General features: G+C 41.2%; 1 protein-coding gene and 2 pseudogenes across 5 annotated transcripts in view; 1 reads left to right on the forward strand and 2 right to left on the reverse strand.

Annotated features, from left to right (window-relative positions):
* TRAPPC9 (trafficking protein particle complex subunit 9) overlaps positions 1–18615 on the reverse strand; it is a 514113-nt gene that overhangs the window by 459968 nt on the left and 35530 nt on the right. For 4 of the 5 annotated variants that reach the window (XM_065895755.1, XM_065895754.1, XM_065895751.1 and 1 more), the window contains 2 exons: positions 17698–17724; positions 3045–3166 (listed from right to left, as the gene is read on the reverse strand). In XM_065895755.1, the coding sequence (XP_065751827.1) occupies positions 3045–3166; positions 17698–17724 (149 nt within the window). The remainder of the gene's footprint in view (positions 1–3044; positions 3167–17697; positions 17725–18615) is intronic. The other variant, XM_065895753.1, reaches the window with a different exon arrangement.
* LOC136137112 (large ribosomal subunit protein uL13 pseudogene) lies at positions 2114–2725 on the reverse strand (annotated as a pseudogene).
* Positions 12685–14977, forward strand: LOC136137320 (large ribosomal subunit protein eL31-like; annotated as a pseudogene).

Below are 18615 nucleotides of genomic sequence, written 5' to 3' on the forward strand. Positions count from 1 at the left end.
AAACTGTTCATATATTAGTAGAAAGATATACAGAATCAATGGGAATCAGGAAAAGAACGGACATTTACTAAAAGGCTACTACATACCTAATCTTTTACAAGCATTCTCCTGGAACATAAGCTCTCTGATGCAGGGGCCCCCATTTTCACTGCTGAGTCCCTAGTAATCATCTACCAAGGCACCAGCATAGACCTATGCAATCAATATTTTAGAAATAAATGAGGGAATTATCTCATTCAATTCTAAAACAAACCCCTAAAATGAATACGGAACTTATTTACAGATAAAGAAAATAGGGTCCCAAAAAGTAAAGTTTCTTGCCCAAGGTCACAAAGCTAGTAATTGGTAAAGGCAGGATTTGAACTCAGGTCTGTCTGACTCCAAAACTAAGGTGGAAATCTCATTCCATTAGGAAGGGTCCAGCACCACAGACAACCCTCCTATCTTTGTTCAGATCTAGCCTTATATAGCCTTAGCATCCCATACGTAGGGAACTCGAGGACAAACCATAACAGTAAGGATTTTATAGCCAGTAATTTCTTAGGTCTTATTTACAAAGTGTCAGCAGATCAGCAGAAAAGCTCTGTAAGAAGGTATTTCTAAGAATAAAACCAAAGAGAAAACCCATAAGGAAAAGATTTACTACATTAAAGACATTTTTGACCACAACCAAAATGAAAAACCTCATAAACAACACAAAAGGCAAGCAACATCAAGAAAAAGATTTGCAATATATGTCAATGACAGAAAAGAAGCTAATATCCATGATTTACAAAGAGCTATCACAAAGCAATAAGAAATGCTCCCTAATTTAAATGTATGCAGAGGACAAAAACAGATAATTCATTTTAAAAATGCAATTGGCTAATACATGAACAAAGTTCAATACCTCACTGGTCATCAAATGCAAACAAACAATGAAAAATTACTTTCGCTCATCATATTGGCAAATATTTTAAAAGGACAGTGTCTGTTTGTGGGAGAACAAACTGTTATAAAGCTTTTTGGAGGACGATACAGCAATGTATATATAAACTCTAAAAAATATATGCACACTTTTTGACTCAAGTCCACTTCTGGGAATTGTTTCCTTTTAAAAACAAAAAATCAGTCCGAAAAGATTTATCCATCACGGCATTTATCACAGCACTGTTTACAACAGTGGAAAGAAAAATTGAAGGAAAATAATATTCAGTAATAGAGAATTGGTTAAATGAGTAATTCTACATCTTTTCATTCCCTGTTGGAGAAGGAATTTGGAGAGTAACTTGAAAGTAACCTATGATAAATGTAAATGTCATATCCAGTGACTAAATTTCCAGAAATCTTAACTAAAGGAATACTCATACAAGAACAAAAGAATATATGTACAAGAATGTTCAAACATTTTTTTCTAAGAGTGAAAAAGTGAAGATTCAATAACGCAGAAAAACGCATAATTTGCCAAATGAAAAATGTAGGTCTCCACACAGTAAAGAAGTACAGAATGCTCACCATTTTATGATATAGACGATATACATCGACAAAAAGAACAGAAAATAGATATTAAAAATGTTATCTCCAGGCTTCCCTGGTGGTGCAGTGGTTAAGAATCCACCCACCAATGTAGCGGACATGGGTTCGAGCCCTGGTCCAGGAAGATCCCACATGCCACGGAGCAACTAAACCCATGCGCCACAACTACTGAGCCTATGCTCTAGAGCCTGCAAGCCACAACTACTGAGCCCGTGTGCCATAACCACTGAAGCCCACGCACCTGGAGCCTGTGCTCTGCAACAAGAGAAGCCACCGCAATGAAAAGCCCACGGACTGCAACGAAGAGTAGCCCCCACTTGCCGCAACCAGAGAAAGCCTGCATGCAGCAACGAAGACCCAACACAGCCAAAAATTAATTAATTAATTAATTAATTTTTTTTTTTTTTTAATGTTATCTCTGAGGACTTCCCTGGCAGTCCAGTGGTTGAGACTCCGTGCTTCCACTGCAATGGGGGGACGCAGGTTCGATCGCTGGTCGGGGAATTAGGATCCCGCATGCCGTGCAGCATGGCCAAAAAATTTTTTAAGTTTTTTTTTGAAGAAGAAGAAGAAGAAGAAACAGTCCATTTTATTGGGCTCAGACTAAGAATCCATGGGTCTTGAGGACCTCTGTGAATCGGTCGATTTTCTTCTCTATGTTCTTTTCGGCCTGCTTCCGTAGCCTCATGAGCTACTTCTTTTTCCGGTAGTGGATCTTGGCCTTCTCCTTTCTCTTCTCCTCCAGTGTAGCCGTTACTGCCTAGTACTTCCAGCCAACCTCATGAGCCAGGCGCCCTAGGTAGGCAAACTTCCGTGTAGGCTTCAGACACACAACCTTAAGGGCGGCAGGAACCACCATCCGCTTTTTCTTGTCATAGGGTGGCGGGATCCCATCAAACACCTTGAGGCGGTCCAGAGCAGCCTGGCCTCGCTTGGTCTTGTGGGGCAGCATGCCTCGCACTGTCCACCAGAAGATGCGGCTGGGGGCTCGGAAGTGGTAGGGGCCACGGGAGGGGTTGGTGTTCATCCGCTTGCGGAGGAATGCCAGGTACTTCAACTTGTTTCTATAGAAATTGCCAGAAATGTTGATGCCTTCACAGCGCACAACCACCACCTTTCGACCCAGAAGCACCTGCTTAGCCACGATGGCCGCCAGGCGGCCCAGGAGATGGCCTCGGCCATCGAGAACCAGGACCTGCCCCTCCGCCATCTTCGGCAGCCGCCTGGGAAAACTAAAAAGTTTTTAAATAAAAAATTTTTTTTAATTTTTTAAACGTTATCCCTGAGTAGCAGGGCTATGATAGCCTCTTTTTCTCCTATTTCCAGACTTATTAAATTAAATATACATGATTTTTAATCAACAAAAACCATTTTTAGGCATATAGTATTTATTATGCATTGGGGAATACTACATGAATACTTACAGAAACGAACACTTATGAGATACTGCGGCAGCATTACACAATGTAAAACAGGAACTTCTGATTAAAACAACACAGTCACATAAAGGATCTACAGAGTAAAATCACCTTGCTGTAATAGGAAATGGCCTCCTTGTATTTGTCAATTATGTCTTCAGGGCTAAGGCAGTTCTTAGCCCGCCCAATCTCAGCGCTGGTATCTGGATTGATGCCATTAGTGGTGAGGGCACCTGCAAACCGAGAGAAAGAAAAGAAATAATCTTTTGCTTTTTCCGTCTTGTTTCTTTGTTATTTTAAAAGAAGGGCACAAATAAGATAAAGCTTGAATATTCCCAACTGAAATTTAAATAATGAAACCATTTTTAAAGTCTTCACAGCTTATACACTCCCTATAATAGTCTTACCATCAAAGCATTGTATTAAATGTTAATTAACTCACAATAAGTTTTCCTCCCTGTTGAAACTTTTTATTAAAGAACATGAAATGCATTATATAAAAGTAACATGTCTATAATAACTAGCTTAGTTGCCTTGACAGCAATGCAGTCAGTGTGCATTATCTCCCAGCACTAAGCTCTTCTCTTAATGCTACAAGAAACCAGACTGCACCCTCAAATGGAGATAAACTATGTGAAAGTATTTTCTGAACTATACAGCACAAAAACACATAGCTTACAAATACTGGCATCCTTTCTGAGGCTGTCATTTTCTGTTTCTGGCCAACCCCTGTCAATAAGCAGAACCACCTAATTCCCCAGCCATCAAACTCACAGGGGCAAGAGCTCTGGAGACATGTCCGTTTATAGAATGTAACCAACTACACATAGAACTCTGACAAGAAAAAGATGAAATACTCTTTGATTTCAGAGAACACTCAAAAAATACTCTCGTTAGCCTCATAGCAGGAAAAGCTGGGCTTCTCCTAAGCCACTTGTTTATTTCAGGGACACTGAGCAAATCCAACAAATTCTGTTCCCCTCATGTCTACTGGGAGACTCAGGCACACATGTGCTGTTATCTTAGAACTCACGGGGCAAAGGGTGTGTCTCACACGGCCCGCAACCTTCACACAAGCTCATCGCCTCACCTTGCTGTCTAAACTTGGTCCCATTTTCTCACCTGCTCTCTTGGTATTTTGTTATTCTGTATGCTGCCTCAAATGCTTTTTGGAACAAGACAGAGAATAAGTGGATAGATAAATGGACAGATGGACAGATGAAAGATGGGCAGACGGACAGAGAGACTCTAAGCAAAGAGGAACAAAGAACATTTCCTACGCAAAATCCTCTTCTAGTCAGGGAAGAAAGAGCCATAACAGAGAACTGGGAAGAGACAGGTGGCTTAGGATTTTGTGTTTCTACAGATTTTGTGAAAATCACAGCAAGAGATAAGAGGGTAGAACCATAAATAATAAAAGAAAAGGGCATGCATGCCTGAAAAAAATCTAAAATATTTACTTTCTAAAGAATAGATTCAAATCAGCAAGGCCCAATGACAAAATCCTTGGGTCCTTACAGAATTGAGAAGTCCATCTCCAAGCCACAAGGCAACCCTTTGGAGCACTGAGAATCTACACTGGGTGGTCGTAAGGCCATCACAGCAAAAACTATGTCATTCTGCACTAACGAGGAATCAGAACCTATGTGGGGACATCCATGCATGTCCTCATTTACAACCCATGGCAGCGTTATGCGGGGGGACTCCTAGCGAGCCCTGTTTCTGCAGGGGAGGAAACAGGTCCTAAAGAGGCTGAGCATTCCTACTAGCTCTCCAGTAGTAGGAGCTGGATATACAGAGCTGTTTACTCCAGAGCAGGATTTGAACCCGGGCCTGTATTTTTTTTCTTTTTTTTTGCGGTACGCAGGCCTCTCACTGCCGTGGCCTCTCCCGTCATGGAGCACAGGCTCCAGACGCGCAGGCCCAGCGGCCATGGCTCACGGGCCCAGCCACTCCAAGACACATGGTATCCTCCCGGACCGGGGCACGAACCCACGTCCCCTGCATCGGCAGGCGGACTCCCAACCACTGCGCCACCAGGGAAGCCCCGGGCCTGTATTTTTAACCACAGTACTATCCTGCTTTGTGTGTTTTTCATGTTTACAATACCTTTGTTTCTGGCATGAAATAATATTTAATAGATGATAGGTTATCTTGATTTATCTCATTAGTTCTAATAATTTGTCTTCATATTGTTGAATTTTACTCTTTTCCCTTGGAGGATGGAAGGGAAAGAGTGGGAATCAGAATGAGGTGGGCTCTTCATTCTTCCTATGGTACCTCACCTCATCCAAGAAGCCCCCAAACAGGGAGAAGGAACAAATTTTCCCTCCATATTTAAAGAAAAAAAAAAGACACCACTGATAATGGGCATTCCCTTAATGATTTACTTAACTCCAGTACAGAGGCCAGGGGAAAAAAGCATATGCAGAAGCCCGGAAGAATATAACCTGTAAGAAGGTAAAAAAAGCATAGCTCTTTTTAAAAAAAGGAGAGCTTAGTGGGTCAGACTAATTAAATTTCACTCAATAAAAGAATAACACACTCTAAAAATACTAGTATGCAATGGATTTGATCTTTCTTGACACCTATAAAGTTTTGACAGCCCACACGTAACATTATTGTGAACCAGTGAAACAAGGAGTCTATAGACAGGAAAAATCAATGCCACAGGCAGGCTGAAACCCAGGCTAGAGGAAAGGAAAAGAAAGAGCATAGTTAAGAAGTGGGGAAAAGCTGAAAAAAAAAAAATCATCACAAGAGCTCCCCAGTATCAGTCCAACAACAGTTTAATAATTCATTCAAGAGAAAGTTACTGAGTTCCTATTATGTGCAAGACTGTATAGGAGGCACAAGCTAGAAAGTCAACAAAAGTAAAATGAAGCAGAAGTAAGAGGGAATGGGACTTCCCTGGTGGCACAGTGGCTAGGAATCCGTCTGCCAGTGCAGGGGGCACAGGTTCGAGCCCTGGTCTAGGAAGATCCCACATGCCACAGAGCAACTAAGCCCGTGAGCCACAACTACTGAAGCCTGCGCGCCTAGGAGCCCCTGCTCCGCAAGAGGAGAAGCCACTGCAATAAGAAGCCTCAGCTCGCCACAACTTAGAGAAAGCCCGCACGTAGCAACAAGGACCCAATGCAGCCAAAAATAAATTTAATTAATTAATTTTAAAAAAATAAAAAAGAAATAAGAGGGAATAAAACAGAGACAAATGATGCAGGAGAAAGAACGGCAAAACTATATAAAGAGGAGAATAACAAGGGTAGCCCCCACTCACTGCAACTAGACAAAGCCCTCAAGCAGCAATGAAGAGCCAACGAGGCCAAAAATAAATAAATAAACGAAAATTTTTTTAATATTAAAAAATAATAACAAAAAATAAATAGAATTGTAAAGTTAGAACATTGTTGAAAAGCTATAAAAATACTCCAAAAAACAGATCAAAACATATATATGTAGGAAGGCTGCCCCACTGTCATATATAAATGCAAACTTATTTTTGTTTATTCATGGGCACTAAATTACTTTATCCAAAGCATGATATATATTTTTTAATTTTATTTATTTATTTTTTGCTGTGTTGGGTCTTCGTTTCTGTGCGAGGGCTTTCTCTAGTTGCGGCGAGCGGGGGCCACTCTTCATCGCGGTGCGCGAGCCTCTCACTGTCGCGGCCTCTTGTTGCGGAGCACAAGCTCCAGACGCGCAGGCTCAGTAGTTGTGGCTCACGGGCCTAGTTGCTCCGCGGCATGTGGGATCCTCCCAGACCAGGGCTCGAACCCATGTCCCCTGCATTGGTAGGCAGATTCTCAACCACTGCGCCACCAGGGAAGCCCCAAAGCATAATATTTTAATTAAAACAAATAATCAATATTACACTTCTCCTGTCAGATCTAGTTCATAAACTTACTCTGCTATGTAACCATAATGTGTCTAAGATAGAGTTAAAATTAATGAAAATACCTTTGTATGGTTTGTGGAACTCTTCTCAAAATTCCAGGCTTTTAAAATAAATCTGTGCAGTATTTCTATATTGTCTTTTCTCTTGTGAAGCAACAGATACTGTTGTCAACATTCTGTCCTTACAATGATTCATGAGCACCATGCTCTAACTAATCTGCCAGACAACAAGGCGCTACCTAGACACCGTGACCAAACAAAATGAAATATAAGGAAGACAATGACCCTATTCTGGAAAATTTACAACCTGTGTCAACACTGGGGTTTTTCTTTCATTGGTTAGCAAAATAAAATAAATCATATACTTTCTTAGAGCATTCAGTAGCCATGACTCTTCTTTTAGTGTAATGACCAGAAAAGAGTTAAATTAAGTATGACTTTATTAGGTCGATTAGCAACAATCATCACTGGAGGGTAAGTAATGCGGTATTAACTGATAGCAATGCTTCCGCCTACATTAGACCTAAAATAAAACTACACTGAGGTCTGCAAAGTATTATAAAGAAAGAGATGAGGTCCCTAATGAGAAAAAAATAGTAAGAAATCAAAGAAGTAAAGGCTTTTTAATTAACCATTCCTACAGAAAGGAATAGACTATGGTAGTTAAGAGAACAGACGCTGGAGACAAATGTGTGGGTGTGAATTCCCACATCACCACTAACTAGCTGTACCCATGACAAGTCAATGAACTTTTCTGCATCTCAGTTTCCTCATCTACAGATGGGGGATAACAACAGTACCTATCTCCTAGAACTGTTGTAAGAATTAAATTGCTTTTAAAAAATACCTCAGATCTTAGATATGACACCAAAAGCACAAGCAACAAAGAAAAGTTAGATAAAGTGGACTTCATCAAAACTTAAAACTTCTATGCTTCAAAGGATACCATCAACAAAGTGAAAAAACAACACACAGAATAGGAGAAAATTTTTGTAAACCATATATCTGATAAGGAACTTGTATCTACAATATAAAAAGAAATTTTACAACTCAACAGTAAAAAGACAAATAACTCAATTAAAAATGGATAAAGGATCTAAAAAGACCTTTCAGTGATCCAGAAAGGATCTCATTCAGATTCGACGGAGAAATTAAACACTTTACAGACAATCAAAAGGTAAGAGAATTCAGCACCACCAAACCAGCTTTACAATAAAGGCTAAAGGAACTTCTCAAGGCAGGAAACACAAAAGGAGGAAAAGACCTACAGTAACAAACCCGAAACAATTAAGAAAATGGTAAGAGGAACATACATATAGATAATTACTGTAAATGTAATTGGATTAAATGCTCCAACCAAAAGACATAGACGGCTGAATGGATACAAAAACAAGACAACATATGCTGTCTACAAGAGACCAACGTCAGACCTAGGGACACATACACACTGAAAGTGAGGGGATGGAAAAAGATATTCCATGCAACTGGAAATCAAAAGAAAGCTGGAGGGCTTCCCTGGTGGCGCAGTGGTTGAGAGTCTGCCGCCAATGCAGGGGACACGGGTTCGTGCCCCGGTCCGGTAAGATCCCACATGCCACGGAGCGGCTGGGCCCATGAGCCATGGCCGCTGAGCCTGCGAGTCCGGAGCCTGTGTTCTGCAACGGGAGAGGCCAAAACAGTAAGAGGCCCGAGTACCACAAAAAAAAAAAAAAGAAAGCTGGAGTAGCAATTCTCATATCAGACAAAACAGACTTTAAAAGACTATTACAAAAGAGACAAAAAGAACACTACATAATGATCAAGGGATCAATCCAAGAAGAAGATATAACAATTGTAAATATTTATGCACCCAACATAGGAGCACTCAATACATAAGGCAAATGCTAACAGCCATAAAAGGGGAAATCAACAGTAACCCAATAGTAGGGGACTTTTAGCACCCCACTTTCACCAATGGACAGATCATCCAAACTGAAAATAAATAAGGAAACACAAGCTTTAAACGACACATTAAACAAGATGGACTTGGGCTTCCCTGGTGGTACAGTGGTTGAGAGCCCGCCTGCTGATGCAGGGGATGCGGGTTCCTACCCCAGTCTGGGAGGATCCCACATGCCGCAGAGTGGCTGGGCGCGGGAGCCATGACCATTGAGACTGCGCGTCCGGAGCCTGCGCTCCACAGCAGGAGAGGCCGCGGCAGTGAGAGGCCCACGTACCCCAAAAAAAAAAAAAAAACAAAAAAACAAGATGGACTTAATTGATATTTATAGGACATTCCATCAAAAAACAACAAAATACACTTTCTTCTCAAGTGCTCATGGAAAACTCTCCAGGCTGGATCATATCTTGGGTCACAAATCAAGCCTTGGTAAATTTAAGAAAATTGAACTCATATCAAGTATCTTTTCCAACCACAACACTATGACACTAGACATCAATTACAGGAAAAAATCTGTAAAAAATAAAAACACATGGAGGCTAAACAATATACTACTAACTAACCAAGAGACCACTGAAGAAATCAAAGAGGAAATCCAAAAATACCTAGAAACAAATGACAATGAAAACACGATGCCCCAAAAACCTATGGGATGCAGCAAAAGCAGTTCTAAGAGGGAAGTTTATAGCAATACAATCCTACCTCAAGAAACAAGAAACATCTCAAATAAACAACCTAACCTTACACCTAAAGCAATTACAGAAAGGAGAACAAAAAAACCTCAAAGTTAGCAGAAGGAAAGAAATCATAAAGATCAGATTAGAAATAAATGAAAAAGAAATGAAGGAAACAATAGCAAATATCAATAAAACTAAAAGCTGGTACTTTGAGTAGAAAAACAAAATTGATAAACCATTAGCCAAACTCATCAAGAAAAAAAGGAAGACTCAAATCAACAGAATTAGAAATGAAAGAGGAGCAGTAACAACTGACACTGCAGAAATACAAAGGATCATGAGAGATTACTACAAGCAACTATATGCCAATAAAATGGACAACCTGGAAGAAATGGACACATTCTTAGAAAAGCACAACCTTCCGAGACTGAACCAGGAAGAAATAGAATATATAAACAGACCAATCACAAGCACTGAAATTGAAACTGTGATTAAAAATCTTCCAACAAGGGGCTTCCCTGGTGGCGCAGTGGTTGACAGTCTGCCTGCCGATGCAGGGGAAACGGGTTCGTGCCCCAGTCTGGGAAGATCCCACATGCCGCGGGGCGGCAGGGCCCGTGAGCCATGGCCGCTGAGCGTGCGCATCTGGAGCCTGTGCTCCACTATGGGAGAAGCCACAACACTAACAGGCCCACGTACTGCAAAAAAAAAAAAAAAAAAACCTTCCAACAGAAAAACCCAGGACCAGATGGCTTCACAGGCAAATTCTATCAAACATTTAGAGAAGAGCTAACACCTATCCTTCTCAAACTCTTACAAAATATAGCAGAGGGAGGAACACGTCCAAACCCATTCTAAGAAGCCACCATAACTGATACCAAAACCAGACAAAGATGTCACAAAAAAAGAAAACTACAGGTCAATATCTCTGATGAACATAGATGCAAAACTCCTCAACAAAATACTAGATGCAGAAAAAGCTTTTGACAAAATTCAACACCTATTTATGACAAACACTCTGCAGAAAGAAGGCATAGAGGGAACCTACCTCAACATAATAGAGGTCATATATGACAAATCCACAGCCAACACCGTTCTCAATGGTGAAAAACTGAAACCATTTCCTCTAAGATCAGGAACAAGACAAGGTTACCCACTCTCACCACTGCTATTCAACATAGTTTTGGAAGTTTTAGCCACAGCAATTACAGAAGAAAAAGAAAGAAAAGGAATCCAAGTCGGAAAAGAAGTAAAACTGTCACTGTTTGCAGATGACATGATACTATACATAGAGAATGGTAAAGGTGCTACCAGAAAACTACTAGAGGTAATCAATAAATTTGGTAGAGTAGTAGGATACAAAATTAATGCACAGGAATCGTTTGCATTCCTACACACTAATGATGAAAAATCTGAAAGAGAAGTTAAGGAAACACTCCCATTTACCACTGCAACAAGAAGAATAAAATACCTAGGAATAAACCTACCTAAGGAGACAAAAGATCTACATGCAGAAAACTATAAGACACTGATGAAAGAAATTAAAGATGATACAAACAGATGGAGAGATATACCATGTTTTTGGATTGGAAGAATCAACATTGTGAAAATGACTATACATCCCAAAGCAATCTACAGATTCACTGCAATCCCTATCAAACTACCAATGGCATTTCTCACAGAACTAGAACAGAAAATTGCACAATTTGTATGAAAACACAGAAGACCCCGAATAGCCAAAGCAATCTTGAGAAAGGAAAACGGAGCTGGAGGAATCAGGCTCCCAGACTTCAGACTATACTACAAAGCTACAATAATCAAGACAGTATGGTACTGGCATAAAAACAGAAATATAGATCAATGGAACAGGATAGAAAGCCCAGAGATAAACCCACGTGCATATGGTCACCTTATCTTTGATAAAGGAGGCAGGAATGTACAGTGGAGAAAGGACAGCCTCTTCAATAAGTGGTGCTGGGAAAACTGGACAGCTACATGTAAAAGAATGAAATTAGAACATTCCCTAACACCATACACAAAAATAAACTCAAAATGGATTAAAGACCTAAGCGTAAGGTCAGACACTATAAAACTCTTAGAGGAAAACATAGGTAGAACACTCTATGACATAAATCACAGCAAGATCCTTTTTGATACACCTCCTAGAGAAATGGAAATAAAAACAAAAAATGGGACCTAATGAAACTTAAAAGCTTTTGCACAGCAAAGGAAACCATAAACAAAACGAAAAGACAGTCCTCAGAATGGTGTAAATATTTGCAAATGAGGCAACTGACAAAGGATTAATCACCAAAATATACAAGCAGCTCATGCAGCTCAATATCGAAAAAACAAACTACCCCATCCAAAATTGGGCAGAAGACCTAAATAGACATTCCTCCAAAGAAGATATACAGATTGCCAACAAACACATGAAAAGATGCTCAACATCACTAATCATTAGAGAAATGGGAATCAAAACTACAATGAGGTAGCACCTCACACCGGTCAGAATGGCCATCATCAAAAAATCTACAAACAATAAATGCTGGAGAGGGTGTGGAGAAGAGGGAACCCTCTTGCACTGTTGGTGGGAATGTAAATTGATACAGCCACTATGGAGAACAGTATGGAGGTTCCTTAAAGAACTAAAAACATAACTACCATATGACCCAGCATTCCCACTACTGGGCACATACCCTGAGAAAACCATAATTCAAAAAGAGTCATGTACCACAATGTTCATTGCAGCTCTATTCACAATAGCCAGGACATGGAAGCCACCTAAGTGTCCATCGACAGATGAATGGATAAAGAAGATGTGGCACATATATACAATGGGATATTACTCAACCATAATAAGAAACGAAATTGAGTTATCTGTAGTGAGGTGGATGGACCTACAGTCTGTCATACAGAGTGAAGTAAGTCAGAAAGAGAAAAACAAATACTATATGCTAACACATATATATGGAATCTAAAAAAAAAAAAGAAAAAGGTTCTGAAGAACCTAGTGGCAGGACAGGAATAAAGACGCAGACTTAGAGAATGGACTTGAGGACACGGGGAGGGGGAAGGGTAAGCTGGGACAAAGTGCGAGAGTGGCACTGACATATATACACTACCAAATATAAGTGGGGAGCAGCTGTATAGCACAGGGAGATCAGCTCAAGTGCTTCGTGTCCAACTAGAGGGGTTGGATAGGGAGGGTGGGAGGGAGACACAAGACGGAGTAGATATGGGGATATACGTATGCACTTAGCTGATTCCCTTTGTTATACAGAGGAAACTAACACACCATTGTAAAGCAATTATACTCCAATAAAGATATTTTTTAAAAAATGGATAAAGGATGTGAAAAGACATTTTTCAAGGAAATTGCACAAATGGCCTATAAGCACAATGAAAAAGATGCTCAAGGGCTTCCGTGGTTGTGCAGTGCTTAAGAATCTGCCTGGCAATGCAGGGGACACGGGTTCAAGCCCTGGTCCGGGAAGATTCCACATGCTGCAGAGCAACTAAGCCTGTGCACCACAGCTACTGAGCCTGCACTCTGGAGCCCCTGAGCCACAACTACTGAGCCTGTGTGCCACAACTACTGAAGCCCACACACCTAGAGCCCGTGCTCTGCAACAAGAGAAGCCACCACAATGAGAAGCTCGCTCACAGAAACAAAGAGTAGCCCCCTCTCGCCACAGCTAGAAAAAGCCTGCAGGCAGCAATGAAGACCCAACACAGCCAGAAATAAATTAATTAATTAAATAATTTTTAAAAAAAGAAAAAGGGGGCTTCCCTGGTGGCACAGTGGTTGAGAGTCCACCTGCCAATGCAGGGGACATGGGTTCGTGCCCCAGTCCGGGAAGATCTCACATGCCACAGAGTGGCTGGGCCCGTGAGCCATGGCCACTGAGCCTGCACGTCCGGAGCCTGTGCTCCGCTACAGGAGAGGCCACAAGTGAGAGGCCCGCGTACCAGAAAAAAAGAAAAAGAAAAAGATGCTCAATATCAATAGCTATAAGGGAAATCAAATCAAAACTACAAGGAGGCGGAGAAAACCATAATTTGAAAAGATACACACACCCCTATGTTCATTGCTGCACTATTTACAATAGCCCGGACACGGAAGCAACCTAAATGTCCCTCAACAGAGAATGGATAAAGAAGAGATGGTACAGGGCTCCCCTGGTGGCGCAGTGGTTGAGAGTCCGCCTGCCGATACAGGGGACACGGGTTCATGCCCCGGTCCGGGAAGATCCCACATGCCGCAGAGCGGCTGGGCCCGTGAGCCATGGCCTCTGAGCCTGCACGTCCGGAGCCTGTGCTCCGCAACGGGAGAGGCCACGAAAGTGAGAGGCCCGCGTATCGAAAAAAAAAAAAAGAGAGATGGTACATACAGACAATGGAATATTACTCAGCCGTAAAAAAAAAGATTGTAATAATGCCATTTGCAGCCACGTGGATGGATCTAGAGACTGTGATACTGAGTAAAGTCAGACACAGAAAGACAAATATCATATGATATTGCTTATATGTGGAATCTAAAAAAAGGGTACAAATGAACCTATTTACAAAACAGAAGGAGACTCACAGATGTAGAAAACAAACTTATGGTTACCAGGGAATGTGGGGGGAGGGATAAATTGGGAGATTGGGATTGACATATACACACTACTATATATATAAAATAGATAACTAAAAAGAACCTACTGTGTAGCACAGGGAACTATACTCAATACTCCGTAATGGCCTATATGGGAAAAGAATCTTAAAAAAAGAGTGGGTATATGCATATGTGTAACTGATTCACTTTGCTATACACCCGAAACTAACACAACATTGTAAATCAACTATTATCCAATAAAAATTTTTAAAAAAGAAAAATATATATATATTATGGCAAACTTTTATGATATTTTAACATTAGTAAATATACACAAATACAAATAAAAATTCTATTTCCATTTTAAATGACAACAAAAAAAAACTACAAGGAGAAACCACTTCACCCTCACTGGAACAGCTATAATCAAAAAGATGATAACACCCTGACCTGGGGCTCCAGGAGCCCCGAGGGCGGTTGCACGAGGCCAGCTGGGAGGGAAGACTTGGCCTGGCTTTGTCCCACTCCACTCTGAGCCTTCTTGTCGACTGGGTTTAGACGGCTCCCGCAAAGAAGGGTGGCAAGAAGAAGGGCCAGTCTGCCGTCAACGAGGTGACGACCAGAAAATACACTCTCGACGTTCACAAGAGCATCCCTGGAGTGGGTTTCAAGAAGCGTGCCCCTCGGGCACTCAAAGAAATCCGGAAATTTGCCATGAAGGAGATGGGAACTCCAGATGTGCGCATCGACACCAGGCTCCACAAAGCTGTCTGCGCCAAAGGAATAAGGGATGTCCCGTATTGTATCCATGGCAGCTGTCCAGAAACATAATGAAGATGAAGATGCACCAGACAAGCTCTGTACCTCGGTTACCTATGTACCTGCCACCATTATCAAAAACCTAAAGACAGTTAATGTGGATGAGAACTAACTGCTGATTGTTAAGCAAAGTTATAGAACTGCCAAAACAAAAGAAAAGTGAATAACAAGCATTGATGAGGACATTGAGAAATTGGAACTCTCATACACTGCTGCTGAGAAAGTAAAACAGCACAGCCGCTTTGGAAAACAATCTGGCAGTTCCTCAAATAGTTAAACATTTAGTTACCGTATGACCCTGTAATTCTAATTCCTAGGCATATGCATAAGAGAACTGAAAACATACGTCCACATAAAAACATATATGAATGTTAACAGCACCATTACTCATAACAGCCAAAAAGTAGAAACAACCCAAATGTCCATTAGCTGATGAAGGGGTAAACAAAAAGTGGTCTATCCATATGGTGAAATATTATTCAGCAAAAACAAAACGTGAAGTGCTGATCCGTGATACAACACGGACAAACCTTGAAAACATTACGCTAAGTGAAAGAAGTCGGTCATAAAAGACTACAAGCTGTATGATTCCATTTATACGAAATGTCCAGCAGGCAAATCCAGAGACAGAAGAGTGGTTGCCTGGGGCTGGGGGAGGATGGGGGAAATGGGTGGTGACTGATAATCCGTACGGGGCTTCTTGCTGGGGTGATGAAAATGTCCAAGATTGATGGTGATACACAACTCTGGTCATAGAGTAAAAACCTCTGTGTATTTTAATGGGTAAACTGTATTAAAACTGTTAAGAAAAAAAAGCACCTCGGACCAGTGCCTTCACGTAGTAAGTGCAAATTGCTAATTTTCATTATAGGAAGAAGAAACTCCTGTCAACATTAAAATGGGAAAAGCAAATTTGAGTTAACTGAAATTGGACAAAAGATCACTTCACTTGAAACAGCCGTTGAATGTACATGCAACAGTCAGAAATGACGAGAAACAACAGTGTGAGACCCAGAAGCATTCTGTTTCAAATGCCCATCAAGGGCTCGGAAGCTGAGCTGCTAGAAGTGATTGGAGAAGCTCTTCCCAAGACGGTCAGACTCCTCCTTCTGGCCTTTGAAATGGCTGTGGGGAAAGCAGGCAGCAAAAACTCTGAAACAGTTTCCTTCAAATAATTTATCCATTTAAAGTTCAAAAATAAAATGAAAGTGATACAGTTTCGTGCTGGGTTTTCTGTAGAGCCGAACAATTTTGCCACCCCCAAGAGAACACTAGCAGAGACTCAGAAGAGTCACAGCACGCTGCTCCCAGGAGGCGCGAAGTGATTCCCCACCAACACACGTGCCAGGGTTTAAAGGGCAGAGAAGAAGAGACTAACGTCTGAAAGGCAGGTGAGACATTGGCAAGTGAAGAGAAGGCTGCAGCCAGTCCTGGGACAAGCCCTGTGAGCAGAGGCTAGAAGGGCTCCAGGTGAACTGGTGGCGGGGGGCGGGGGGGTGGGGGGCTGCGGGCGGGCAGAATCTCAACTCTCTCCTTGCTCTCCCTCGGGGAAGATAGAGTCTGCATGCTTCTCACTTGGAACCGTAATAGAGGGCGTCCTGGGATGCCAAACCCTGGCTCTGCGTCCTTTCCTGCCAGCCTCACCCTCTCCCTGAACAAAAGCCCCACAGAACCACCCTGACTTTACCCCCAGCACTCGAAACTCAATTTCAGCTCTATACAACCTTATTTTGAAAACTTTCAGAAATAAAAAATATTATATTCTTTTTTTAATCTCAACATATGACTGATTTTTCTGACAGCTCTAAGCTACTTCTACTTGGTAGAAGCACCTAATTCTCCTGCAAGGGAATCCCGTACTTTCCATCAGGCATAACTAGCCAGTCTGGGCTCGTTAACTTCTATTGCTCAAATACCAATACATCTAACACTGATTTCATCGTTCATCAGTTTTGGATGGGAGGTGAGTTCCTCAGCCCACCCTCAACTGCTTTCTCATCAGCAACTCAGGTCTCCTAAAATCAAAGCAAAACATTTGTTTTCCTTCCTCTAGGAAGGAAAACACTTTCCACAAGCTCCATCAGGAAACGTCAGCCTAGAGAAAGAATGCAACACAAATGTTAAAACAAAAATCTACAAACCTGAAGCAATTTCATTTCAAACTCAAGATACACAATGAGATGAAAGTAAACGTGTTGGTCACAAAGCATGTGTAAGCATGACCATCTGATTTCCATCCTTCAAAGGAAGGGAGGGTTTTCATTTTTTATTCTTATTCTTTGTCATTGTCCGATTAAGGCAGAAAACAATAGAGCTCATTACGAAATAATTAAGCACTGCAATAAAAGAGATTTTTGCTGTATGAATTACAGAAGGCATTAAGAGGGGAAAGGAAAACCCACCTCTGTAAAAAATGCAAAATGTCTTTCCCTGTTAAGAACACACGAACAAAATGCAACAGAGAATTCAAATTCACACTGAGAGGAGCATAAGTCACAGGATCAGAGCAGAGTCATTACTATGAGTAAATTCGAAATTAACTGGACAGGCATGCTCAATGCATTCAGAGAATTTTAAAAGCACACTGCAAATCATCCACTTAACCATGCTAGAGGAAGAATTTCCCTCTTCGACAAACAACATAAATCAATAGGGTGCCCCATGAAACAAGGAACAAACAACAATCAGGTTTGTAACAGTTCTGATTTAAAGTTACTTAAATCAGTATGTTCCAAAGATCATAATCCAGAAATTTTAACCATTCATTCACACCACCATGAAACAAGCACTTAAAAAAATAACCAAAAGAAACTAAGCACATAGATCATGTACCTGGATCAATGAGAACTTCTTGTGCCCCTGGAAGAAAGAACAGATTATGGTCTTTTATTTGAAAAACAAAACTACTTTTAAAGATAACTGCTAAATCACATTTCATAATTCACATAGCCTCAAAACGTATGAGACACTTGTATCTGATCAGAAAAGCAATTCTGAGTAAGAGTATGTTACAATTCAGTGCCTTTATGCTTTAGAAGGAAAAAAAGAGAAGAAAAACTATTTCTCATATCCTGCACAAACTGTAAAGTGCTTCCCTATCTCTCTCCCTTCCCACCTTCCAAGCTTATACTCCCTAACTCTTCTGAAACAAGTATGAGAATTTCTTTTTCCCACAAATAAGCCAAGTGACAGAAGAATATCAATTTATTTGTATAAATATACGCCCACACTTTAGCCTGAAGAAGAAAGGTATCAGAAGGCTATATGGAACTTATTTCTCCTTCCTAAAATCACACGCGCGTGTGCACACACACCCACACACACACACATTCACACAGACACAGACACACATACACACTGATTTACTGGACATTTCACAAGCTAAGGATTTCTAACTTTTGGAAGGTAGCTCTGTAGTTAGTTTACAACACAAAACAGTTAACTTCATTATCATCAAGAAGCTTTTGAAAGCCTTGATCATCTATTAAACCATCCAAATATCAACGAGACCCAATTAGCCTTCTCTATAGAACGTAATTTCCCATGATGGCAAAACATACCCTAAGAGGAACTGGGTTCAAGAGTCCTGCTTATCATTAGCTATGATCTTTTTTTTTTTTTTTTTTGCGCGGTACGCGGGCCTCTCACTGCTGCGGCCTCTCCCGTTGCACAGCACAGGCTCTGGACGCGCAGGCTCAGCGGCCATGGCTCACGGGCCCAGCCGCTCCGCGGCATGTGGGATCTTCCCGG

Source organism: Phocoena phocoena, chromosome 17, assembly GCF_963924675.1.
Source record: "Phocoena phocoena chromosome 17, mPhoPho1.1, whole genome shotgun sequence".
Classification (NCBI taxonomy): Eukaryota; Metazoa; Chordata; class Mammalia; order Artiodactyla; family Phocoenidae; genus Phocoena; species Phocoena phocoena.